General features: G+C 40.5%; 3 protein-coding genes across 7 annotated transcripts in view; 2 read left to right on the plus strand and 1 right to left on the minus strand.

Annotated features, from left to right (window-relative positions):
- Positions 1-2,795, plus strand: part of LOC134072226 (exostosin-1c) — a 46,914-nt gene extending 44,119 nt beyond the window's left edge. The window contains exons 7-11 of the mRNA XM_062528805.1: positions 16-111; positions 355-441; positions 627-787; positions 1,216-1,387; positions 2,050-2,795. Coding sequence (XP_062384789.1) covers positions 16-111; positions 355-441; positions 627-787; positions 1,216-1,387; positions 2,050-2,235 — 702 coding nt within the window. The 3' untranslated portion in view covers positions 2,236-2,795. The remainder of the gene's footprint in view (positions 1-15; positions 112-354; positions 442-626; positions 788-1,215; positions 1,388-2,049) is intronic.
- A 178-nt stretch (positions 2,796-2,973) lies between these two features.
- On the minus strand, positions 2,974-15,225 carry zgc:114119 (Mediator of RNA polymerase II transcription subunit 30-like). 5 transcript variants are annotated; one of them, XM_062528809.1, is made up of 6 exons: positions 15,110-15,225; positions 13,546-14,348; positions 4,760-5,002; positions 4,512-4,670; positions 4,047-4,136; positions 2,974-3,805 (listed from the first exon to the last, which is right to left on the minus strand). In XM_062528809.1, the coding sequence occupies exons 3-6, from the start codon at positions 5,000-5,002 to the stop codon at positions 3,713-3,715; spliced, it is 585 nt and encodes a 194-aa protein (XP_062384793.1). In that variant the 5' UTR covers positions 13,546-14,348; positions 15,110-15,225; the 3' UTR covers positions 2,974-3,712. The 5 variants fall into 5 exon arrangements, with proteins under 5 accessions (XP_062384793.1, XP_062384794.1, XP_062384790.1 ...); XM_062528810.1 differs by having other exon boundaries at positions 13,546-13,613; positions 15,110-15,219; XM_062528806.1 differs by having other exon boundaries at positions 13,546-15,199.
- Positions 15,226-22,619: 7,394 nt separating this feature from the next.
- LOC134072945 (mucin-2-like) lies at positions 22,620-24,085 on the plus strand. The gene is made up of 2 exons (XM_062529830.1): positions 22,620-22,950; positions 23,418-24,085. Exons 1-2 carry the CDS (start codon positions 22,891-22,893, stop codon positions 23,691-23,693), a joined length of 336 nt encoding a protein of 111 aa, XP_062385814.1. The 5' UTR covers positions 22,620-22,890; the 3' UTR covers positions 23,694-24,085.
- The last annotated feature ends 1,756 nt before the right edge of the window (positions 24,086-25,841 follow it).

Here is a 25,841-nt window from a genome sequence, read left to right on the forward strand (position 1 = left end):
CTCGTATGCTCTTAGATAATCATTATATGGAACAGCGAGAAGCCACCTCCACATCGAAGCAAATGGCCCCCCATGCCAGTGGCTCTTATCGTCACAGATGGCAGAAGGAAGGTGAGTGTGCCCGTCTGCCCGTCTGCCGGGCGGAAGCTGAGCATTACGGCTCGGCGGTTGGCGTCTCTCAACTTGACATTTAAGGCACTCCGAAGTGACGGCCGCAATATTCAGTGCAATCTTCTTTTTTCATCCTCCCCATCACCGTCAACATTCCTCCATCTGTCTTTATTGCATTCTTTCTTTCTTTCTTTCTTTCTATCTTTCTTTCTTTCTGTCTGTCTTTATTTCTAACCCCTGCAGACTTCTAGCCGCTTCCTGCCCCAAGTTGCCATAGAGACAGAGGCGGTGCTTAGTCTGGATGAAGATACCGTGCTGCTCACGAGCGAGGTCTGACAGTTTAATCTCCCAAACACACACCATTAATTACCTGCAAATTACCACATAAGCTACAATTATTATCTGTGAAAACAGCAATGAATTAAAACAAATTAGCTTCCTCTCATAAAATATATTAATTTGATTTTATCAGGTAAAGCAACTTTTCCATTAAAACGTTTTTTTTTTTTTTTCAGGTTAACTTCGCCTTCCATGTCTGGCGCAATTTCCCAGAGAGGATTGTGGGATACCCTCCCAGAAGCCACTTCTGGGATCCAGTGAAACAGGTGTGGGGTTACACCTCCAAATGGACCAATGAGTATTCCATCGTCCTGACAGGAGCTGCCTTTTACCACAGGTAATGCCCTCACCTCAACGCCTGCACTGGGTCTCCTTACTAACACTGAAGCCTAGAGTTAGCCCTACCTATAATAAGCCACCCGCAACAGACATCAAGCTATTAATGTGATTTAATGTGATTTCCTGAGTGCAGACATACTCTCTAGCAAGGCTATTTCATTGCTTTATTCATTGCTGCATTCTCAATGATGATACAAATGCATTGTAAGTTATATTGAAAATAAAATAAAATTGCTTCGACTGGATAATAATCCAGTGTGTCTGTTACTTTATAACATCTTGCTTCTTTTTTATCTGCAGTAGTAAAACTCCTATCTGTGCTTTATGGCTCTCTTTGATAGTCAAAAAGTGAGCATCCAGTTTCCTCCCAGTCTCTCTGTAATGCCACATCTCTCTCTCTCTCTCTCTCTCTCTCTCTCCTATCAGGTATTACAATCACCTGTTCTCCTATTACCTGCCTCATTCGCTGCGAGCGCTTGTCGACCGCACGTCCAACTGCGAGGACATCCTCATGAACTTCCTGGTCTCATCCGTCACTCACCTGCCGCCCATCAAAGTGGCCCAGAGGAAGCAATACAAAGAGCTGCCCAGTCCACAGGTGAGACAGCAGCCAGCACCGATAGCATCTCTGTCCACTCACCACGTGACTGTTGGAACTGGTGTCTGTCTGCGGCAGAGCCAGACCAGCTAATCCCGTCTTGGGGGAATGCTGCATTGACCTGTTACATTTGCATTATGTTCAGTCATTCTGTAGACGTATGCATCCAAATTGAATTACTCGTGTTATTGTATAGAACTATGTACAATTAAGCCCAAAACACTCATGCCAAATGTATAATGCATTTTTATCTGACTGTTTCTTCTGCCTGGAAATGGCATAAGCACGAGACATAAGACAAAACAATGTGTTATGGGAAAAAAATGTTTTTCTTGATCAAATATTATATTGAAGCAATTGAATTTGGCATGTGTATGAGTAATTATGGGTTCAGCTATATATTTTAGCAGTGAGTGTGCTGATGTGGAATCAACATCATTATAATGGTACGCGAACACACTTGTCTGTGTTGTTCTATTTCCAGAAATGTTTATTTGTTTATATTTAGAGCAATCACTCGTTTGTTTCATGTTTTAGAACTGGGTTAGCGTGATGTGTTTGAAAGCATCACACTACCACTGAAGTTTTTTGGAGACTTTGACACTTGAAGTGCCCTCATCTGATCTCCTGGTTCTCTTCCTCTTTCTCTCGGTCCTGGGCAGGGAACGAAGATGGCACCGTGGGCGAACCCCGAGCACTTTACCCAGAGGCAGGAGTGTGTGAACGCGTTCGCCAGCTGGTTCGGTTACATGCCTCTGGTGCACTCCCAGTTCCGCCTGGACCCGGTGCTCTTCAAGGACCACGTGTCCGTCCTTCGCAAGAAGTACAAAGACCTGGAACGTGCCTGAGATGGATGCCTGGACAGACTTTTGGTTGACGAGAGAGAGAGACGGGTAGAGAGACAGACAGATGGGTGGGGGTGGACAGACATGGTGGAGAGAGAGAGAGATGTGAGAACCCCCCGAGGCAGGGAAAATAGGTGGTGGAGACGAAGAGTCCTCCTCCGCTGGATCGGGACGAATCAGGGGACCAGAACTGCCTTGGGTGGACCGACGGAACCACCCCCACTGGAGTCTGTCAAGCCTCGGGATTGGAGGAGAGGAGGGGGGCAGGGTCACCCCCTCTTTCTCTGGGGCGGCACATTGGTGCTCCGTCCTTGACGGACAGAAGTGAAGGCGGAAGAATCATGCAGGGCTGCGAATGCCCAGATCAGTCCTGCTGCTACTTTGAACTGAAGGAAAAACAAAAACAGTGGTATGAAACGAAATGTTCATACCGACACCAGATGGACTGGTGCAACGAACTCAAAACAACAAAAAAGGAGATGAAAGTGGATTCGTAAAGCGATGGGCGATTTCACCTGCGGTGGTTGTAATTGCTAAGACCAATAAAACATTTCCTAAGTGCATCTTTGTCATCCCACCCGAGTTGGTGTCTCTTTTGCTTTCCTTGATTTGATGACTGCAAGATAACTGCCAGATTACCATCACAAATATTCAGTGAGGGAACAAAACTCAAATGAGTCACGCATGCATAAGATCACCCAAATAGTCATTCTAATGTTGCAAACACAAAAAGCAATAGTGTGGAGATACCCATTTGCAGTTTATTTAGTAAAAAAGTAAAAAAAAAGAAAATGTCATTGTTCAGTTTGTCTGTTCATTCAGTGCTTATCATACAAAATATTTTGTTCTGACTAACGACTCATACAGGATTTTTTACTCAAAGTAAACTGGGGAAAAGAGGGTCACATGTCTGTAGCACCTTATACTAGTAATGTAGTCATATCATACACATTCACTCTCTACCCACACACACACAAACAGAAAATCTTTTTTTTAAGTATTTCACAGGCACCTGAGAAAATAGCTGCCATGTTGAGCATGCAGGAAGACGATTCACGCATTACCACCAAGATAATTTGGATCCAACATCTTCTCTGGGTCATTTAAGGCCTTCACTTCTTTGGGACACATTCTGGCTATGTGATAACTCATGATAACTTGTGATAAACTGAATTGTTCTACACATTCAGAACTATGACTAGAAGGTGAACCTGTACAGCCCAACAGTATGAAAAACAAAAAAAAAGAGAAAAATAAAACACAGATTACACATTGCACAAATTAATACAGAAACTAAAGTATAGGAGAAAAGCCACCAGGAGTGCACTAGAGTACTGTAGGGTCCTGCAAGCCGCAGTAGGGCCAAGGCTTTTGAACCGTAGAGTTCTGGGCCACAGACCAACACAGATGGGCTGCCATTAGGTCAGCTGGCACGGTGGTCAGATGGACGGATCACTGGAGCTGGATGGGGTGGACCGGATCAACGGAGCGTTAGCATGGCGTTGACGTCCCACAAGAGATTCCTCAGCTGGTCCATCAGAACCTTCATCTCCTGGTTCTTCTGCTTCACCTTCTGCATATGGTAACGGAAGAACACAGAGTGAAGGGGGGTGGTCTGAGTAATTCCTCAGATGAAAGATCACAGATAACTGCTGCTGTCTATATAAAAGGGTTAAGGTATAACTCTGCCCGAAAATTAACACATAAAACCGCCCCACATTCCAATGCATGTTCGCCTGTAGTTGAATTCCACTCTGGACTTTGAAAGAGTGACCGACTGTTAAGCTATATTCAAATAGATACGCAGCACCAACCTCCAGCATCTCCCTTTTCTCCTGGCCCACTGCCGGACTACAAGGCTCCACGGCCACAGAAGCGGTCTCTTCACCAACATATGGCACCAACTGCAACAGGAGCGTTAGGGTATTATAGGAGACATTTTGAAAGCATAGGCAGTTTATTAAAAAGCATCAGTGTCAATTACTGAACATAAAGGTAAATGGTAGCCACATATCAATTATAGATTTATAGAAGAATTATAGATCAAGAGATGTGGAAGCCACAGATCTACCTACAATAATGCTTAACCATCACAGCATAGCAGGGATTACAGTTTGCATCACATCAGACAATGAAGTGTCTTCAACATACATATTATGTGTAAATTGTAGTTATTCAACTATTACCATGTTGACTACTTTTTGTACATTTTGGTTTATTAGTATCTATTCTGCTTCTACTCAGTTTATCTCCCCTCCAATAAAACGAGCTGCACCCACCTCTCCAGGTGCTTCCTGCAAGTCCGTAGTCATCTCCACGCAGCGCTCATACAACAGTCGCAGCTTGCGGAACAGCAGGGTTAGCTGTCGCAGGTGTTCCTGCAGTTTGCCAAAACGGTCTTGATAGGCTGCTTGACTTTGAGTGACTCCGTTCGGCAGCTAGGCGGGCAGAGGACGGGGAAAGTGCATCAGATAGCCTGCGTGTAGACAAGTTAGCCAACAATAGGGTATTGCTATTGTTCACTTACTTGAGTGGCCCTTGCCAGCTGAAAGACCTCCATGGTGCGACTAACAATGTCCTGGACGGTTTCTTGGCCAATTCTACACAAATACACAGGAGAGATTTCTCGCAAAGCACCTTGAGGCGGCATGGGGGCTTGCTGACCAGTACCTGAAGCCGGATGCATGTGAGGTTGTTGTTGTTGTTGTTGCTGCTGCTGGGAGGGCATATTGGCCAGAGTAGGGCCCTTCTGGGGCATAGAGGCAGCCATCTGTTGGCAAAAGACGGACAACGTAGCCTGTTTCACAACAGTGATATCGGGTACTGCAAGCCTTCGTTAAGTGCAGCTAACGTTAGTGTTACCGTTAAGGACAACAATGAAGCAATGCAACAATGAAGTGCGACATTGTAACGTTCACGTTAAAGTTGAACGATACAGTGCAATGCTACAATCTATCTATGTATAGAGCTATTGTTTAACATAGTGGATATCTAATAGCTAATATTCTGACTAGGCCTACTATTAGTGTTACTGTTCTTGTCAAGGAACAAGGGCTTTGAAACTCAAACAAGTTATCGGCGTGATATTAGCTAACGCTAACGTTAGCTATCTAAAGTTGAATGAATGAAGTTCACGTTAATGGAAAAATACCGATTCCAGTAACTCACGTGACCTTGTCGGAGTTGGTTTCGTCTTAACGCCACAACTTCATGTAGCAGGTCTTTTAAAATGTAGGTCCTGTATTGAGACACTTCACATGAAATGCCATTATTACAGTCTCATATTTGCTAACACTGTTTTCAAACAGAGGTGAAAGTGTAGTGAGTTTCTGACGTAACTTCCTCTTTCAGCTTAAAGGCGTCTCACTCGTACTCTCCACCAGGGGGCGATCCATTCACAGAATGGGCTGAGCCGTATAGATAGGTCGCCAACAGATAAACCCAATCCATCCTAGTGCCCTCCACTGTCGACTTCAAGGCAGCCCTGCCTTGAAAGGCACTAAGGCTAGAGTTAGGGTTAGGTATGGCAGTGCTGCCTTGAAATCGATGATTGGGGCCACACTTCTTTTTTCAAAGTGGCCGCACATTGAACAACCAAGGCGGATTTGATGAAAGGACTCAAAGCTGCCACCTTTGCCCAGATAAGGAGATCCGGGTACCATCTTTGCCTATAAGGATCTGGATCTCCTTATATGGGCAAAGATGGCAGCTTTGGGTTCTTTTTGTAGGCAAAGATCACTGACAAGCCAGGGTTGGGCATGTCATTGTTTGCATATTGATATAAGAAAGTTATAAGGAAATCATAAAGGCAACAAGGACAAGGAGGTGGTGGAGTTTTTTTGTTTTTTTTTATCAGCCTACGCCACACTCACTAGCCTATCATTTGAAACTGGCTAAACAGTGCTGGCCTATATTTACTTTGCCTTTATAGAATCTATATAGTGAGTTTTCAATGATTCGTTCTCCTTTACCTAAGCATAACATGAACTGCCTATACTGTACTATCTTGCTATTTAAACGCCACTCTGCTTGGAGGCTGGCCCTGCCCACCCAGATCTTCTTTCAGGGAGATCAAGCCTGGCAACCCATAGTTCATAACCGTTTCCCTCAGACAAGAACAATGTCAGGCCAATCAGCAAGGAGAGGGGAAAACTAATTTGAAACTTATTGTGATAAACAGAAGCAGCAACACTTGCAAATAAAAAAAATCAGACATGTATTTACAGCAAAGGTAGACCCACAAAAGCCTACATTGTTTCCTGACTGTTGATACTGTTTATTGTCAGTTTAGGTGATGTATAGGAAGTAATATTAGGAATCTCTGATCAATGTGATTGGTAAGGCTGGACCAATGATTTCAAAGTTAGAGACTGTTGCGATGCAAGTGTTGCAAACGTTTCCCAATCGAGAGTTCGGCCAGGGCCTGGGTAGGTGGCTATAGGCTACAGTTAATTTATCTTGACATGGAAATGTCAAGCAGGTCATTATTCTTTCATTGTCAAACTATCATTATCCGTAATATTCAATCAGTTTGGCGCAAACGAGGCTAGAGTCAGTGGATTCATTTATCAGAAGTGCAGCAAGGTCAGGCAAAATGGGAATTGTGAGAACCATTTAGATTCTGTTGACTACCGTAAGCCCTGAATGTTGTCAGCTGCCTGTTTTTCAACCCCTGTCCTCCGCTGTACATTGGGAAGTTCTTTGCCTCCACCTCATCCCGTGGCCGTTATCCCTTACTTAGTAGCCACATACCAGCCAATCAGAAGAGAGTATTTCTTCCCTTAAACAGAAAATACAACCACAACACAACGAACGAACTCTGTCACACTGACTGTCTAATCTGTAGATACAATATATATGTCTCATATCTATACATGCAAGGGGCTCTGAACCCTCTAACCTTTGAGACATAATTTACAGCTGAAGAAGCTATCAGGCTCTTTCCTATCCACTCATTACCCATGCAAAATCTCTCCCTGAGCTCTTCAAAGCTGCATTTGCATTGGGACAGTATTTCCTCCCACACATTGCCAATGCTGCACCTTTGTGATTCGTAAGCATCAGATAACGCCGTTGGCAGCTTTAAATGAAATTACATGTAAAACCAAATGAATTGATTCGTGTCTTCATGCAGAGGGAATACTGAGGAGGGTGTTTCAAGAAGGGGTGTTTTTCAAAATGCCATTTCAGTGCGGTTATAGTGCACTTAAGAATAAGGTGAGGCAGTGATTAAATGCACCTACAGTATAACACTGCAAATAGCACATTTTTTACAACCATTTCTCGGTAGTCAGTTTTCCAGGTGAGTCAGTTATAAGTGAATGATTTAAAAAGATATTTCTAGATAGTTATAAAGTTGATGCCATGATGAGGTCATCCCTCTTTTCAGAGGATGCCTGGCTAAAGCATTGAGGGTTCATCTGATTTGATGGACATGCTGTTCCTCTGTGGGAATCAAATGGATGATAACTTTCCTGCCGCCCCTGTCCTTATGGTTGCAGTAACTCTAAAGCTGCTGAAATGCACTGATCAATCTGAAGTTACCCTACTGGATTGTATGTTTCTTACTTAGTCTGAATGTAATTGATAGATCCTCTGTATGTCACCATCAGTAATGCTGGAAATGGCTATTAGGGAGTGGATTTGGGACATTAGTTTTTGGGAGATTTGGGGCAAAAGTACTGTTTTCCGTCACCAAGCTACATTTTACACTAACGTATTCATAGAGTGGACCAGATCAAGTTCAATTTCATGCAGTCCTACTCTCACAGTGCCCTACAGTAGGCATTAAGGCATTAGCTACTGAGCCAGTCAGTGGCTTATCTCTGCAATAAAAGGGTTCTGTTCCAGGAACTATGCAGGGTGATAAAACGCAAGATAAGTCACCTCTCACAAAGCTTCCATTTCATCCACGTGCGTGTCTGTTCTGGAGCCAGTACAATATGTTACGGGGGGAAAAAAAGAGAAATCCACTATTTCCCTGTTGGTGTCACAATTTGTCCTTGAAGCTGCATGGTCCAGACTAGAAGTCCAAGAGGAAATACAATTGGCCTCTGTCCATCATTTATCAACTAGAAATGCAATTCCAAGGAATTACCAGTGCATGAAAATGCAAAAAAATGTAGATATGGCTACTAAGGTGTAGCTAGGGTAAACATGGTGGTTGCATAGTTTAAAGAGAGTTGATAGTGTTAAGGTAGACATTTTAAAGCTTAAACATTCCTGTTCTAACTTAACTAATAATTTCTAACAGGTATTCTAAAATGTTAACTATGCTAACAATGCTAACCAGGTTGATAAGTTAACTTAGCTGATAATTTCTAGCAGTAATGCTAAAAATGCTAACTATGCTAACATTGCTAACTATGTTAACAATGCTAACCAGGTTGATTAGCTAACTTAGCTAATCATTTTAGCAGTTGTGCTAAACATGCTAACTATGCTAACAATGTTAACTATGCTAACAATGCTAACCAGGTTGATTAGCTAACTTAGCTAATCATTTTTAGCAGTTATGCTAAAAATGCTAACAATGCTAACCATGCTAACAATGCTAACTTGCTAGTGAGGACTTTTATTTTGAAACAGTAGTTGCTAGGGTATCCATGGTGCCCACTATCAGGAATAAAGAAGTTACGAAAGTATAATCATGTTGGTTCCTATGGAAACTGTCAAAAACGCTTAATTTTAATGGTTGCTATGTTGGTTGCTAGGTACATGGAGGTTTCATGTAGTTGAATGGAAGCATAGTTGATGATAACTGACAGTTGGAATCGTTGAACAGTTCAATAGATGAGTAGTTTCAATGGTTAAATGATTTAATAGTGTATTATTGCAGCGAGGACTTTTATTTTGAAACAGTTGTGGACAGAGGAAACAGTTAACAGGATATGTAGTCTTCACAGAGAGATTGTCTGCTTAATAGCCTGAGAGAGAGAGGGCTGCTGCAGGTGGGGCTGGCCACCTGGCATAAGATTCTAATTGCTCAACGACCCGATTGTGATGTCATAGAGGCCAATGTTAAGTCTATGGGGTAATTTTTAATAGTTTTTAATTTATAGTTTAAAAAGTATAAAAGTTACAAAGTTGAAAAATTATAGCAACCCGATCCATTAGAAGACCTACGTTACAGAGTTTGAATGAAGTTTCTAAGTTAAACGGTTGAAGAGGAATTGCGGGCAGAAAAAGTGGTAAGCAGAATAATAACTAGATGCCGGGGAATTTTTAAGACATAATGGACATTAAGGCTACATTCACTTTAGAAATGAATCACCGTTAAATAACCTACCTTGGATGTGGTATTAAAGTCCTGAGGGTAACGACAAATTCGCCAACAGCAAAGCAGTACCGCACAGTCGGAAGACCAGAGTGCATTGAATGAGGAATTCTTGAAATGTGGCGGGAATGACTGAAAGGTTTCACGTGAACATGCTGGCAGCTGAATGGCTAATTAGGCCTACCAATGAAATACCTTAACAATTAAATTAATCAAACCACATCAGCACAATGGTGTAGTGTTTCTTGAGTTGTGAGAACATTCCGTTGCAGAAGTATATCAACATAAAACAACAAATTAATGTTGATGAAATATTAGACTTTGCAATAACATGGCTACAATAAATCCTGGATTACAAATAGACATAAAAATAGGCATATTAATCAAAGGCAAATCAAATTTGAGGAGTCAAGCACTCTGCACATTGGTACAGATGCGAGTAAATTATTGTAATGTTTGCTTGTTGCTAGAGTTATAGGTTATAGCGATGGTTGTTAGGGTATTGCTAGGTAAGCAGCATCATGCATTATGTTATGTTGGGTAAAATGGTATAATCACATGGTAAATAATTTATTTCTAATCTCTAATGTACAAATCTAAGCAAAATAATGTCACACAAATTACATGTCAAGAGATTCAACAGCCATTTACCATCCGCCATCTTTTTTACTTATCAGAGCTGTTTCAGATGTTGCCGCAAAGGATTATGGGTAGGAGAGAGCATGGAGTATGCATCGATGTTGCCTTATTACTCGGGAAATCTAAGATATATAAGATAATTGTTTTTTGGTTTCAAACTGCACTTGCTGTCTTGTTCTCCAGTTAGATATCTTAGAAGGCAGCAGTTTTTACCGTTTTGAACAGAGCCAAGGTAATGATGTTGGTTGCCAGAATGTTGCTAGGGTAGTTGTGGTGGTTGCTATAGCAACTCAAATGGTTGCTGGACTGTTTGCTAGAGTAATCATGTAAGTCGCTATGTTGGTTACTAGGTTGTCATCATGAAAGTGGTTGATGGGTTGTTGATAGGGTACTTGAGGTGGTTGGTGGGCTGTTGCTAGGTTAGCTGTTGTGGTTGCTATGCTAGTTACTAGCATCTGGCAGTTGTAATGGCTGAACAGGTAAATACAAATAATAGTAATAATAGAATTATTGTAGTGAGGACTTTTATTTTGAAACAGTTGTGGGCAGAGGACACAGTTGATGGGACCCATAGTTAATGACAACTATCAGATGGAATGTTGAACAGTTAAATTGTAGGATAGTTTCAATTGTTAGATTATTTAATAGTGAATTACTGTAGTAAGGACTTTTACTTTGAAACAGTTGTTGGAAGAGGAAAGAGTTGGCGGGAGTCATAGTTGATGACAACAGGCAGTTAAAATGGCTGAATAGTTAATTAATTGAGTAGTTTAAATGTTTCATTATTTAATAGTGAATAATTGTAGTGAGGACTTTTATTTTGAAACAGTTGTGGGTAGAGGAAACAGTTGGCAGGAGTCATAGTTGATGACAACTGGCAGATAGAATGGCTGAACAGTTAAACAGTTGGATAGTTTAAATTGTTGAATTATTTAGAAGGAAATTATTGTAGTGAGGACTTTTATTTTGAAACAGTTGTGGGTAGTGGAAACAGTGGGAGTCATAGTTCATGACAACTGGCAGTTGTAATGGCTGAACAGTTGAATTTTTGGATAGTTTAAATAGTAATATGATTTAATATGAATGATTGTACTGAGGACTTTTATTTTGAAACAGTTGTGGGCAGAGGAAACAGTTGGTGGGAGTCATAGTTGATGGCAACTGAGAGTTGGAATGGCCAAACAATTAAATAGTTGAGTAGTTTAAATAGTTACAGTATGTGATAGTAAATTATTGTAGTGAGGACTTTTATTTTGATACAGTTGTGGGCAGAGGAAACAGTGGAACAGGATAAGTAGTCTCAGCTAGATTGTATGTAAAGCCTGAGACAGAGAGTTGCTGCAGGTGGACTAGCCACCTGGGATAAGATTCTAATTGTTTAACAACCTGATTGTGATGTCATAGAGGCCAATGTTAAGTCTATGGGGAAATTTTGAATAGTTTTTATTTTATAGTTTAAAAAGTATAAAAGTTACAAAGTTGAAAAAAACATAGCAGCATTCTCCTATTGAAGACCTACGTTACAACGTTTGAATGAAGTTTCTAAGTTAAACGGTTCAAGCTGAATAGAAAAAATGAAATTGGTAAGCGGAATAATAATAATAAGAAGTCTTGGAAGAACAGTACAGTGCATTTTCATGCACTGTAATAACAGAGCCCAATCAAAAGACCTCTGATTTCCCCTGAGTCTTTTTCTCTCACTTCAAAATTATATATTTTTAGGAACATATAACAACTAGGGATGCACTATTGATTATATGATATCGGTACAACATCGGTATCGGCAGGCAGATAATGGCACAAGAATTGCATTATTGACATCTGCAAATATGAACATTTCTGCATATATTCCTGGCAGACAAATCAGTGTCACGAGAGAAAATGGTTCATTCCTGTACAGGAGAGACCCTTCAATAGCATTCTGCAAATTCTGCTAACAGGTTCATCTGGGTTCATCCAGGCTAATCCTTAAAGAAACACCATAGTGATGTTTATGCCCTTCTGCCCCGTGACATCAATAGTCATCATCACTTAGCGGTGAGACAGTATAGGGGGAAAAATTGGTCATGTTCCTCAAAAACATGACCTACTGTGATATCATGCATTTGGGCCACTCACTGACAAGGTGAGGGACTTTATTCTCCATTTTATGAGTCAATGTATTGCTATGAAGCCTTTATTTTAAGGTAAAATAACTGCATTGTTCTTCTTTAAAGGAAATAAACAAGATGTGTATCTGTAGTAGCACTGAGTTTGTTCAATATAATGCATCCCTAGAAAATATAAACACATTCAGATGCTTGGTTAGTTGAGATCTTTCAATGGGATGCTGTTTTGAAATTATTTCAGATTTTAGATTATTTAGATTTTTATTCATGCATCTTCCGCCACAAAATAGCCTTGTCGTCTCCCATTGCCAAGTAACACCTACTTGTCTATCCGTCTTCAATTGATCATTCACCTTACCTTCTACACTGTTTTCTCAATCAAATGAGATGTTATGAAATCACTGCGCTCACTTTGAATGAATGGCATGTTTACGTCAGACAATTCAAAGCCAAATGCAGAGTGACTGCTGGAAAGTGCCCTGTAAAGTGGGGAGTATATATATAATAATTCAACTGAAACCTAACTGTTGTGTAAATAATTCAGAAGATATGAGACTGTGAGATTTCTTTTACTGCTGAACACCTGGCTAGGAGACTCAACACACACCAGACATTAGCCACAAAATTAACTCAAATCTGGAGAGAGAGAGAGAGAGAGAGAGAGAGAGAGAGAGAGAGAGAGAGAGAGAGAGAGATATGGATGAATGGATGGATGGGTATCTGGGAGAAGATCTACCATCAGACATTATTTACAGTGTACGTTATCGAGCTGAAAATGTTTTAATAACGAGGAAAGCTGTTCATGAAGTTTACTACCACTGGAAAGTTTTGCATGTCGGCAAAGGCCTGGAACATATCTGCTCTTGCAGCCTATTTGCATAGTCAGGAGTAGAGAAACACCTGAGAGGAGCATACAGGCCTCTTGGCATAATATTACTGTACAATAATGTAAAGGAATATACTGTACCGATCTGAAAGATTTCACAAAAGTGAAGTGAGATATGTGAAGGGTTACTAGCGGACTTTATTTTAATGTAAATAACACGGTCAATATTTGCTTTTAAAATGCGTGATCACATTCAGTCCACTTCAGTCCTTATCTAATCTCAATACGCATATTTAAAGTCTGTCCATTTTACTGCCAGTTCCATATATTTGTCCATTTCCTGGTTTAACAATAAACGCATGGCTGCAAGTCTGGGGTAGGAAGACATGAGATATCCTATTCCACTATCCACTTAACCAATCCACCAATGCATGGGCACACTTGTAAGCAATCAGACATCTCACCTGTTCACCTATTCAAATGCACAAAGTCGTTGGATATTCTGTGTGCACGCTTCAAGGCACAGGTGAACCTGTAAGGACAAAAGAGTAGAGTAAAGTAATCAGTTCACATTGTATCAATCCAAACAGAAGTTCATCAGCATCTCATCTCTTTACTAACCCTTTTCCATCTCTCCCTTGTTTTCTTTCTCACTTCTTTTTTCCATGGCTTTATCCCCACTGTTCCTAGCATTTGCTTAGGGGGCCTCTCTCTTTCTACAATACATTACGATAAATAGGCCCGGAGTGTGTACTGGGCGCTAATGGTGAAACCTGGCTAGGCTCCAGGGCGGCATGATAATTACAAGTTAGATATGCCCACTACTGTGTGTGTGTTTGAGTGTGTGTGTGTGTGTGTGTGTGTGACAGTATGACTTTTGGGGAGCCGCTATAAAAAGCAAAGGAGAAGGCCGGCCCGAGCACAGAGAGAGGCAAAGCTAGAAAGAAGGGTGAAGAGCAAATGACAGAAACCTAGACACAACAGACCCAAGGGGAACGAAAAACAAGAGAGGTGGGGAAAACAACAAAATAAGAACAACAACAAGAAATCATATAGAAGATTAAAAAAGAAAAACAAAGAAAAGGACAAAACGCAAAGAAAAGAGGAAAACTTTGCAGGAACGTTGTGGAAGACTCATCAGGTGCAAGCATGGGATACTTAGCTCTCTACACATGCCTGCTCCTGTTCGTCATAGAGGTAGGTCGACTGCACTGCATATCACAACAGGCTTTTAAAAGAGGGATGGGGAGCATTCGAGAGCCGCTATCTGTGCTTTCCAAACAGAGTGAAATATTTAAACGCCCGGTGATAATGGATGCTCACCGACAAGGGGATTCCATTTTCAAAGGGTAAAAAACTGTTTTATTCATTGAGATTGTCAATTTAGAATCTAAACTGCTGTATAGCGACAAACGACCGCCAAAATGGTAAATTATTTGAGAGCAGCATCCATATTCTCATAGTGCTGCAGGCCATCACAAAATCAAATATAAAGACATTTATTTCTTTATGCAGTGCTTTCCAACCACCTGTGGTGTGGCAGAATCCCTGCCAAGATGTCGCTGGCTGTGGTTCAGGGAATATTAACCCTTCAATCATAGGAGTAAATGTTCTGAATGTATTTGTGGCTGAACCCTTTCCGAATCTTTATCCCTGATAACATTACATGCCATTTCAGCCAATAGAGATTGTTTGACATGCCTGGACAATTTATCTTCAACAGCTTCCGTTGCCATGATTTCTGCTGGTAGGGCAAAAGCGCAATGATATTTTTGTTATAGATTTTGTAACTAAGTTATAGATTGCCAATAAATGTTTTGGATCAAATACACTTCATGACCCATTGAAAGACAGCATGCTGTTCACTGTCAACAAACACATTTCATTTTTAAACTGAAACATATTTGCGGTACCTCATAAAATGGAGTGTGCTCAACATGAGGTGTGTAAATGTCAAGGGTTTAAGCATAAAACCAATCTTTTAAATAGAGAGAACAAATTAAGCTACTGTATTAAGTCAAGACTTACTCAAAATGATTAATCAGTCTATCTGCCCCGATGTACTCGGGCGTACAGATCTCAGACCGAGATGAGAACCAGGTGGAGAGACTGAACACTTACATAACCCTGGAGCTGACCGGGAGCGGTCGCCCGGTCGCTTACCCACTCCAGGATATGCAAAGCAAAGCTGAGCTCTGCTGCCGAAAGCCAAATAAGCCTGGGTGACCTTTCACAACCTTTCCAAAGCCTTAGTGTCTCAGGGCAGAAAAACTGTGAGGGTGGCATGCATGGAAAGGACGCATGTTCCAAGTCTGCTGCGGTATCAGTTTCGCTCCAACTCTGATTAGTCTCTCAATGGCTCAGAATCAATTCCTGTCACAAATATTATGGTTCCAATGGTTCCATACTGAGGTGTCAGGGAGATAAGGATATTAATCAGTGTGAATCAATTCATACCGTCATTTCCTGACTATTAGCCGCGGCTTATACTTTGATTTTGCAAAAAAATCTTCAGCCATGAGGTTAGTACACTGGGACAGTTAATATGGTATCAATATAGTTTTGGTTCTTTTAACTTGCATAAAACGCTGTCCTGCGGCTTATACACAATGCGGCTTATATGCGGGAAATTACTGTAATCCTTCTGTGATAGTACAGTACAAATGTACTGTAGGACTTATTCCAGTCTCTGTAGGTGCCCATTTGTTTCGGACAATGAAGTGCCGTTCTTGCCCTTGAATTTTAAGTTCATTTATGTTTTTGTGATTTGTGTAATCAGTCTCGTGCTGATCTCGAGGATGTGATTTGTGATTTGTGATTTGTGATTTGTTCAAGGAATTGAAGACTGTGACAGGGTCTTCTCCTGGGGATAGTCCTTGCACCTATGAATGTTACATAGCCTACACTGTTGTAAAGTAAATCAGGTTTCTAGACCAAGTATACTTGCACATATAAGGAATTTGGTCTCTGCATTTATTCCATCTGTGAATTAGTGAACACACGGTGAGGTGAAGCACACACTAACCCGGAGCAGTGAGCTGCCTTGCTACAGCGGCGTTCGGGGTGTAGTGAGGGGTTAGGTGCCTTCCTCAAGGGCACTCCGGTCGTGGATATGGGCATGTGCTCAACCCTTCAGTTACAAGTTACAGTTACAAGCCCGAAGCCCTAACCAGTAGGCCACGTAAAAGGACTCTGAAGAGGCATGCCTGCGAAACACATTCGAATAAAAAGTCACTTAAAGGTACACTATGCAAGATTTTCTCCTTAATATAACCTTTACAAAGCCAATTTGATGGTACATGAACTTGAAATATGGAAATCGTTCACTTATAGCATAGCCATAGAGCATAGCCGTAGCCAGTCGCTAACAAGAGAACCAGCCGTGCAACTTCAAGAGAAGTAGACCCGAAGACATCTAGCGAGAATTGTGAAACATTAGGCTACCTTGACAGTAGCCATAGGTCTTTGGAGATAGTTTTTGCCTTTTGTTAATCCTTCACCAAAAAGCATTTTCATTGTGTACAGGGGAAACAAGCCACAAGAAGTAGGCTATTTACAACAGTAGGGTAAAATAGAAATTTTAGACAGTCGTCTAAAATGCCTGAAACTGCATAGTGCACCTTTAATGCAGAGTGCAGTGTTTTTTCCTTGATCTAATTTCTATACTTTTTTTCATGTTGCTTTTCCTTGCAGTGCACCCTCAGTAGCAGTGTTGCACCCACAATGTCGTCCGCGGGTGGCAACACAACAGACACAAATTCCAGCCTGCCAACAGCGGGCATGAACATGAGCTCCCAGTCCAGCGACGTCAATAACTCGATGAATGACTCAGGCAACGGCTCCCACAACATGACCACTGCTGGAACAGTGACAAGCACAGCTCAAGCCAACACGACGACCTGCCCGACCAACAATGCTGGCCCTGCCGTTCCTGGAGCGACCACTAGAGGCACCACTACAACCACCCACCCAACATCAAGAACTAGCATCCATTCCACCAACATGACCTCAGTTTCGACCAACCACAGCAGCACCCACACGCCTGGAGAAGAACCGCATTTATATGGTGGAGCTGCTGCTTGGCTTGGTTTCCCCAACACAGTCCTTGGGCCTGTCCTTCTTGTGTTGCTTTGCAATCAGTAGCTCACCTCAGTGGCGTGGTCAAAGTAGGCCACCCAAGACTAACTGACATACTGAAAACCACGGTCTGTTTTACACCCTGATCAATCTGCAGTGTCTTTCGGTGGAAAGTAAACTCCATAGTCAACTGGCTCTTGCTTATCTACATTAAAGGTGCAATACGCGATTCTATTCCTTAACAATTTTGTATAAAATTTACTCACGAAAATTCCAGAGGGGTATTTCACAAAAACAGAATTAAGAAATCCCAGAAAAGAGATTAGGCTAAGGCCTAGCATTGTCTGGTCATCCTAGCTCAACACGTTTCATGAACGCCATCTCATCTGTCCTCCAAGAAGAACTCACGGTAGGAATAAAAATGATGCAGACAACACCAAGATCACACCAAGTGAACAATAGCTTTTGATATAGCCTAACAAGGAAGTGAAGCACCCATTTGGCATTAGGTAGACAATGCCAACTCAACACCGGTTGCGACTCGTCATCAATTGATTTGACGTCATATACAACGCTTCATTCAAATGTGAGTTCCGTATGCGTATACCTGTAAACAAATCCATGGCTGCTTCAGGACCTATTTCTGCCACACAGAGTGAAGTTTGTCTCAAAGCGGAGCATGGTATTATGCCCCACATACTAATCAAGGGAGCTTCATTTAGCCGTGAGGTGATTCTCACTCGAGTGCGCTCCATAATCGAGGAGGAGTGGGTAAGGACTACAGTAGCTTCAACAAAAGTCCTTGTGGTGTTTTTCATTATGGTTTCCATACATGGAATCAAGTTCATGGACATCTGATCCAAGTGACAGCGGGCTGAACCAATAATAGTTAACATTAAAATGAACTAAGCTTGCACAGAATAGTAAGGGTTAAATGCAGCCAGGATGACAAAAAAGAATCCCAGCTTAATCCATTTTCTAGGTTTTGTGAAATACCCCTCTGGCTCTGTAATTGGGAAGGAAACAAATATTGAAGCTAGACCTACCCAAAATCTCAGCCAATTAATATGGAGCAGCATGGAAAGTAGTAGTGTAGATTGATTGGCTTCCAATCTAAAATATCAACAATAGTTCAGGAAATGGAATCGCAGACTTAATCTTTAACCAAGATATCTTGCATATATGTAGCAAAACGATAGCTTTTTATGCTGATGTATTTTAAGATAAAGGAAAATTACATAAATGTATTAATTAATACCAAGTGGATCTAAATGGCCTTCATGCTTATATTTCTGTTGTAGTTAAAACTCAGATTGTCTATGCATTATGCACAAAGGAAGTTTTGCCAGACAGACAGATGGACAATGAAGTGATCCAACAGATTACTGAGTTTTCACTTCCAAGGTTTGCCTCCACACAGTAACTTGGAATAATGAATATGCCAGATGTTGACAAAACTGTTAAAGATGATATTTCCTAAATATTGTGCATTGCCTTATTGAATAAAACTACACCTTCAGTAAGAGATTGGAAAATGATACGTGTGTTCTGAGTACCTTCAGTGGTACAGAAATGACCACTCCACATCAGTGTTGAACGGTCTTGGAATCTTCAGGTTCACATCTCAGTGATTCTAAAGTTCTATGACCCATGGTTTTGATCTGTGAAGATGTGTAATATTTGGTATAACTTCATCATATTTGAAATTGCCTGGCAGAGTCATGGATGCACATGGCCACTATTTAACTTGTGTTCCACTGCTGTGCTTTGTGAGTGTTGGCTCAGTCAGCAATTCAAATGAAAATTACAAAAGTTGCCAAGTTGTCAAATAATGTTAACTGGCACTGCATCCAGGAACATCCAATATTACATACAGTAATTTTCTGTGTATTAGCCACATTGTGTATAAACAAGCAAAGTGGTTTATGCAAGTTAAAAGAAACAAAACCATATCGATGCCATATTAACTGCTGCAGTGTATTGACCTCATAGTAGCTGAAGAAATTTAGCAAAATCAATGTATAAGCCGCGGCTGATAGTTGGGAAATTACGGTAGGCCTATATGCGCATCAAATGATAATACGCATGTGCAAAGATTACCATAATCAGTAATCATGTCAGAGGATTATTCATTTCTAGAAAAGGCTTCTCTTAGGTTTTACAGTACTTTGTATTTAATGACATGTGATGTATTTAAATATTCCTTGCTGGCAATTACTGTGTTGACCACGGTTATCTTTGTGCGAAAATGACAACGTGTTCCTGATGAGCAAACATTCAAAGCACTGTGTGCATAGCCAAACTTCTCAGTAAATGGCCTACAGTGATAGGACCTTGGTACTTTCACATTTGTTGCTTACTAATGCTAATATCTGCCACGTAGTTCCACCATTTAGATTTAAACATTAACAGAGTGTTGTTAATGTTATTATCACAGCTGGACATATCCCATATTTACACTCACAGTTGATAAACTAGCTCACACCTCTCAGGGAAGCATATTATTTTGCTCTCACTGAATGTGAATTATTGTATGGTCTCTGCCCCTGCCCATAGCCTCCCCATACTTTAAATGTCCTTATCCTTTAAGACGCATAGTAGGCTACAGAGCCAACTGTTAGTGTATACGTCACTATGGTCAGAGCAGTAAGCGACATCTGGTCAAGCAGAGAGTAAATATTTACTTAACCATCAGACCGCAGGTAGGCAAATATGCTTCGATCTTTCAGCCATCAACTGTTGGATACTACTATCACATTTGGTGATATAACACATGGCATGTCTGGGGTTTTCAACTGTTAGTGACACCTAAGACATGGTTTGCTCTTAGCTGGACACAGTATGGATCTACATGTAACAAGAATGTATTTACAAGTTTGTAATATGGTAATATGGTAATATTCTTTTAAGAATAATGTCTAAAGATAGGCTATAGTTTTTCCCATTTTCCTGTGTCATTCGATGTAAAGCCACAAGGTTTAATAAATCACAACCATATTAATCATATGGACATAAATGTGTGCATCGGTATAGGGAAGACGTCCAGATATTGTGGCCAACGTTTAGCAAATATTCATAAACATTTTGTGCAACATTTGCATGTTTGGTCTGTGGTCCATGATTACAGTATGGTCATATTACCATGGTGCCATGTGATGGTCATGTTGATACCACAGTCAAATGAAGACCCAATCAGACAAAATGGCAACTAAAACAGAGTTTTATTTACAATGATACGCATCAGGGGAGAGATACCATGATAGTAGCAGTGGCAAAGTCAGGAGACATCCAGTCTACCCTAATCAATGGCTGTTGATGCGAAACAGTACGTGATTTCAACCCTGGCTCCTTCCGTGTTTAGTAACAGATATATATATATATATATATATATATATATATATACAGATATCATACAGGGTCACAAGTTCAACGGAGCATACTTTTAGGGTAAAAGTGACCTACTAGTTCAGGGGTGGCCAACCAGTCCAGCATGAAGAGGCAAAATAAATTCTACAAAACTCAAAAGAGCCGCACAACAAAAAAAGTGCCTACTACTACAACAGCATCAGTGACTTAGGCCTACAGTTATATCTCTTCTCTTTTTCATAGACACTTGGCAGATGCTACAAATGATCAAGCAACAAAGATATCTGACACACATCAAATTCCCCCTCACTGAATGACTTAACTAGTTCTAAAGTGGACTGGCTTTATATATACAGTATATAGTATATCTATATCTTATATAGAGAGAGCCACACTAGTTCTTTGCTTTTATTAGCTTTTTTTCTAAAAGCAGAAGGATGGTGGTGGTCGACGAATGTCCAGGGGATTACTACGCAAGCAACTCCTGGTAGTAAGGTCCTTAATGATGCGGTGCAAATCCAGTACAGATTCAGCAAATTGCTCCTCAAGTTCCTCCAGCTCATTGAACCGGGTCCGTGTGTGCACTTTCATACACAGCCCTGGTTCTGTGAATGTGAAAACAAAGCAAAAAAAATCTGCTCGTATAGGCTTACTGTGAACATACACTGAAGCCAATGGTGTATTATTTTTGACCTGTCCAACCTCAACTGTGAAACACTTTGGGTCAACTCTGTTGCACTCAATAATGTGCTATAGCCTGCTGTATAAATAAAGTGACTTGACTCGACTATTCCAGCCAATCAGAACATTGCTTCAGCAGCATGGCAGAGAGAGGTGACATTTGATTGGCTCAAGCTCAAGCTCAATCAGCCACTTTTCTTCAGAATTGCAGTGTCTATCACAGAGTTGATATCACAGGTGCTGGAAATACACTTACACTGCCTACATCAGCGAACTGAAGAAGAAGAACTTGTAATGTAAAGGCCATTTTGGAGATGTTGAATATTTCCATATTTCCAAGGGAACAACTTTTATGTGAGTGTCAGGGCTCTGGCATGACAGCTCTAGAATGGCAATTTCATATTCTTTTCCAAAACACTATCCACCATTTTAATTAATTTCATAAATATTTGTGTTTGTTTGTTTGTTTTTCAAATAATTTCAGTGCAACTGTAATTGGGTTATGTTTAGTTGGTTTATCCTTACTCAATCAATGCAATTTACATTCCATATCCTACATTTCCAATGCCATTTTCACATTCACATTCGCATTCACATTCTGGATTATCCCACAACAATCTAGCCTAATGCATAGGCATGGATGTGTATTTCTTTGGAACTGAGTAAACAACATTTCCAAGATTGCTGAATTTCTGAAACGATTTGGTAAGAGTTTAATGCATGCATTTATGTGCATAAGTATTCACTGCTACTTATGCCCCTGCAGGACCTCATAAGTCAATGAACCTTTTCCAGTCACTCTTTTGGCATAAAAATGTCTTCCTTTCACGTAACAATGCTATGTGTGAATTTTCTTGAAGTGAATACTGAAAATTGTGTTTACCTTGTTAGCAACTGGACGATTATAGTATCAAGATGAACCAAAAGTACACAATCTACATGACGCACACACACACACACACACACACACACACACACACACACACACACACACACACAGATAGTGTGTAGGCCTTTATTATGTATACTAATGTGTAATCAATAACTGGAATGAAAAATTCATGGTGAAAGAGTTTGGTGCATTAGGCTAGGCTAAGCATGTATGTGCACCTTAAGAAAATAGTAATCCCTATTAACTGTCAATAGAGCTAGGTATCTGCTTATTTTAGCATGACACTTTCTCAGGAGTGCAGATCAAGCTTTTTTGATAAATACAACATCCATCACGCCCATACCCCCAAAATAAAACATATTTAACTTGAGCATGATGGGCCTATTCAGAATACCATGCTGCATTTGGCACAAGCACGCTGAGGCATGGTTTTCTAGCCAATCATAAATCAGTAAGATAATAGAGAACATGTTGCTTTTGACAAAAGTGTCTGCCAATTCCCATAACCATAACCATAACATATTGGGCAATATCATGACGTAGCATTGGCGCAATAGTAGCAATAAATGTATGCTAGCCTGGTAGACCTTTATGGAGCTGTTGCCATGGACACTGCTTCCTGGTGGACAGGGGGAAAAAAGACAGGTGGCCAATATATAAAGCAGCCATCACTGATCCCACCTCATTTGATGCTTACAGGAAACTCTACACTCTGCACTCTGAGAAGTACAGACACACACTGGTGAATTGAAACACCCTCCAGTTCCATCAAGACTACAGTTCTCTCCTCACCATGAAGTCTCTGGCCCTTATCCTTGGCAGCTTGGTCTTTTTAACAGCTACGCTGGCACAGGTAAGCTCATCTCCCTCTCTTACTACCTGGGCACTGAGACGTATATTTACCTCACACAGAAAGGACAATTGTGGTTTGGATATAGACTCATTTCTCTTGTATCAATCCTCGTTCATGTTAGATAATTGGTAATTAATATATTAAATTGTGAAGACAAATAGAATGGGTATTTTAAATTGAGCATGGGTGTGGCAGTTACATGGGAACATGTGGAGCAATTCATGTATAAAAATGGTCTTTCTGTATTTGTGTCATGTTGATAAAATGTTTCTTGAAAATATTTTAAAGAAAAGGGAAAAATGCTCAAATGTGCGCTTATGTTTTATGGTAATGTTATTTATGCAAATCATAACACCAATGCTATCATTACCAACTACATTGTTGAAGAAGGTCCATTTGAATATTCAAGAGATTAACAAAAAATATGTACAATAATGATAATGTTTTTAATGGGTCTTTTTTTTTAGAGTACTACAACCGCTCCAAGTGGGACAACAGTGGGAATGACAAGCCAGGCTTCTACCACAGGTGCCCCTAGCACTGAGTCACATACAGTGCCGACAACCCCAGCGAAGACCACCCTCGCAGTCTCACATACCACAGAGACCACCAACGCCAGCATCTCCACCAACTCCACCAGGCCCACCATGTCCCCCACCACACCCAGCGGCGCCCCACCGGCGCTGGGGTCCCTCGCCTCCTGCCTGCTCCTCAGCTCCGTGCTCTCGCTGGCTCTGCTGTGATCTGCTGTGAGCTGATAAACCTGCCACACTCACAGGAGACAAGCCACAGTGTGCCGAGAATGATCCGGAAATGTGCCTTTAACAGTCACAGCTATGATGGATGACAAAATGATTGAGCCTATTCTATGCAAAAAAAAGAACACACATTACCAGAGAAAATGCTTTGATTATCTTGATTTATTAAAAAAAAAAAAAAAAAATTAAAATAATATTTTTTTGTACATTATCTGTAAATAAGAATATTTTCTCCATGATCGTTTAATATTGTGTAGTAGACTAGTAGTATAGTATGGATCTGATACATATATATTTTGCACAATGTAACAATATTTTTCCATGCACTTTTTCAAACTGTAAATTCCTGCCTTGTTTTTATAGGGAAGTTCAGCCTGTACAGAACCATCAAATTTATTGTATGTGATACATTACGTTTGATCGTAAATAAAAAAGTATACTGTAGACTGAGGGTGTGGAAGCATGTTTATTATCCCGTCATTGATTCTGTGAGTGGAATATTCCACCGAAAATGTCAGTCATCATAAAACAAAATCAGCTATTAATAGCGCAACCGCTTCATGTTTAATCATATCTCAGGTGCAAAGATCTAATGTAGACACACTAAATGTCTTCCGACCCCCATGGCAATATACTGAACAATCCTTTGTACAGTGGCAGAGGAAAAACCAATAAGGAAACACCCACGCTGCCCTATTACAGAGAGATACAAGATAGTGCCCTCACACCCTACTAGATAACAGATGGCTTCCGCCACCATATCAGAGTGCCAGTCTCTTTTCAAATCATCCATCTCAAAATTTAAATGACCCAAGTAGCTGCAAAAATTATATTTATTCTTGTGACTCTGACCAGAGTCTATTTGGAAAAAAGTAAAGACAGACATTATTAATTGTTACATTATTAATATTCATCGGATACCTTGAGAAACAGGTTTCTGGGGCACAAGGACAGATACAGCATTTTGATTTGATTTGCATGTTCTGCAGTGTTTTGAATGGTAATTTGGAAGTGAGATCTTAACTGAACATTCCCTGTTACAGTATGTTTGGCATCTTAAAAACAGGATTTTTTTCTTGAATGTTGGCTACTTTGAAATTACATTTTCCAATTCTTACTATGACATAATTTTGAGATTTGATTTAAACAGCTTCTGTATTTTTAGGCCAGTATACCACTGAATGGACATAAAAAAAAAAAAAAAAGATCCTTTGATGCATCTTCATATAATCATAATTGCAATAATGTCAAAAAAAATCAAGAATCGATCGGTCCCTGACCCCATTTTCCCAGTGACTGAATATGATGATGGATTCTAATGCTAATTTGTTGGGAAACTGTTAGGCATATGATAAGCGGAAAAAAAAAAATCATTTGACTTTAAACAATCTGTTGAACCAGTAAACAGGCTTCATAGAACGTACAGTATAAGCTTACTGTTCAAAACATGGATTTGCAGTTGCAGGAATTGTTAGTGTGCGGGTATATTTCACTCATGGGGATTTTTAGCCATCTAGTGTATCATTTCAGAGATCAGTATGTCTATATTAGGCTACTATATATTATCGAAGGGGTGATGAGGGCTATAATAAGGTCCTCGCAATCTGTACTATAAATCTGCATGTGTTGATGCTGTGTTTACACTTGGATTCTGCAGGACACAAGGTCAATGGAACCTTTGGGACATCAGATTGTTGCTCCCATAGACTGTATAGACTGTATATATAGACTGTATATGTATATACAGTCTATGGTTGCTCCAGTCTATGGTTGCTCCAGTGTAAAATGCAAAAATGACCAACTAACCCTTTAAAGGTTGGGTACGGAATTAGCAAAACGGACGGCAGAGTTTGAACATATACAACCTCAAGTCCCGCCCTCCATGCACGAGCGACAATTCAAATGCGCAGCGCGAGAGCGAGCCAGGCTAAATGAAATGCCATCCTGGCGACTACAGCACTATAAGCTCTAGTCTCCATACAATCACTCACATCAACTTCCCCAATTACATTCTTTAGGCTATTCACCTCCAAAGGGTTGTAGTACACATGGTTCAGTAGCCATAGGTGTGTATATTTGAACAGAATCTGGTTTGTTCTTACCAGGGCGATTATCTCCTGAAATATCCGAGTT

The sequence above is a fragment of the Sardina pilchardus genome, chromosome 24 (assembly GCF_963854185.1).
Source record: "Sardina pilchardus chromosome 24, fSarPil1.1, whole genome shotgun sequence".
NCBI classification, from domain to species: Eukaryota; Metazoa; Chordata; class Actinopteri; order Clupeiformes; family Clupeidae; genus Sardina; species Sardina pilchardus.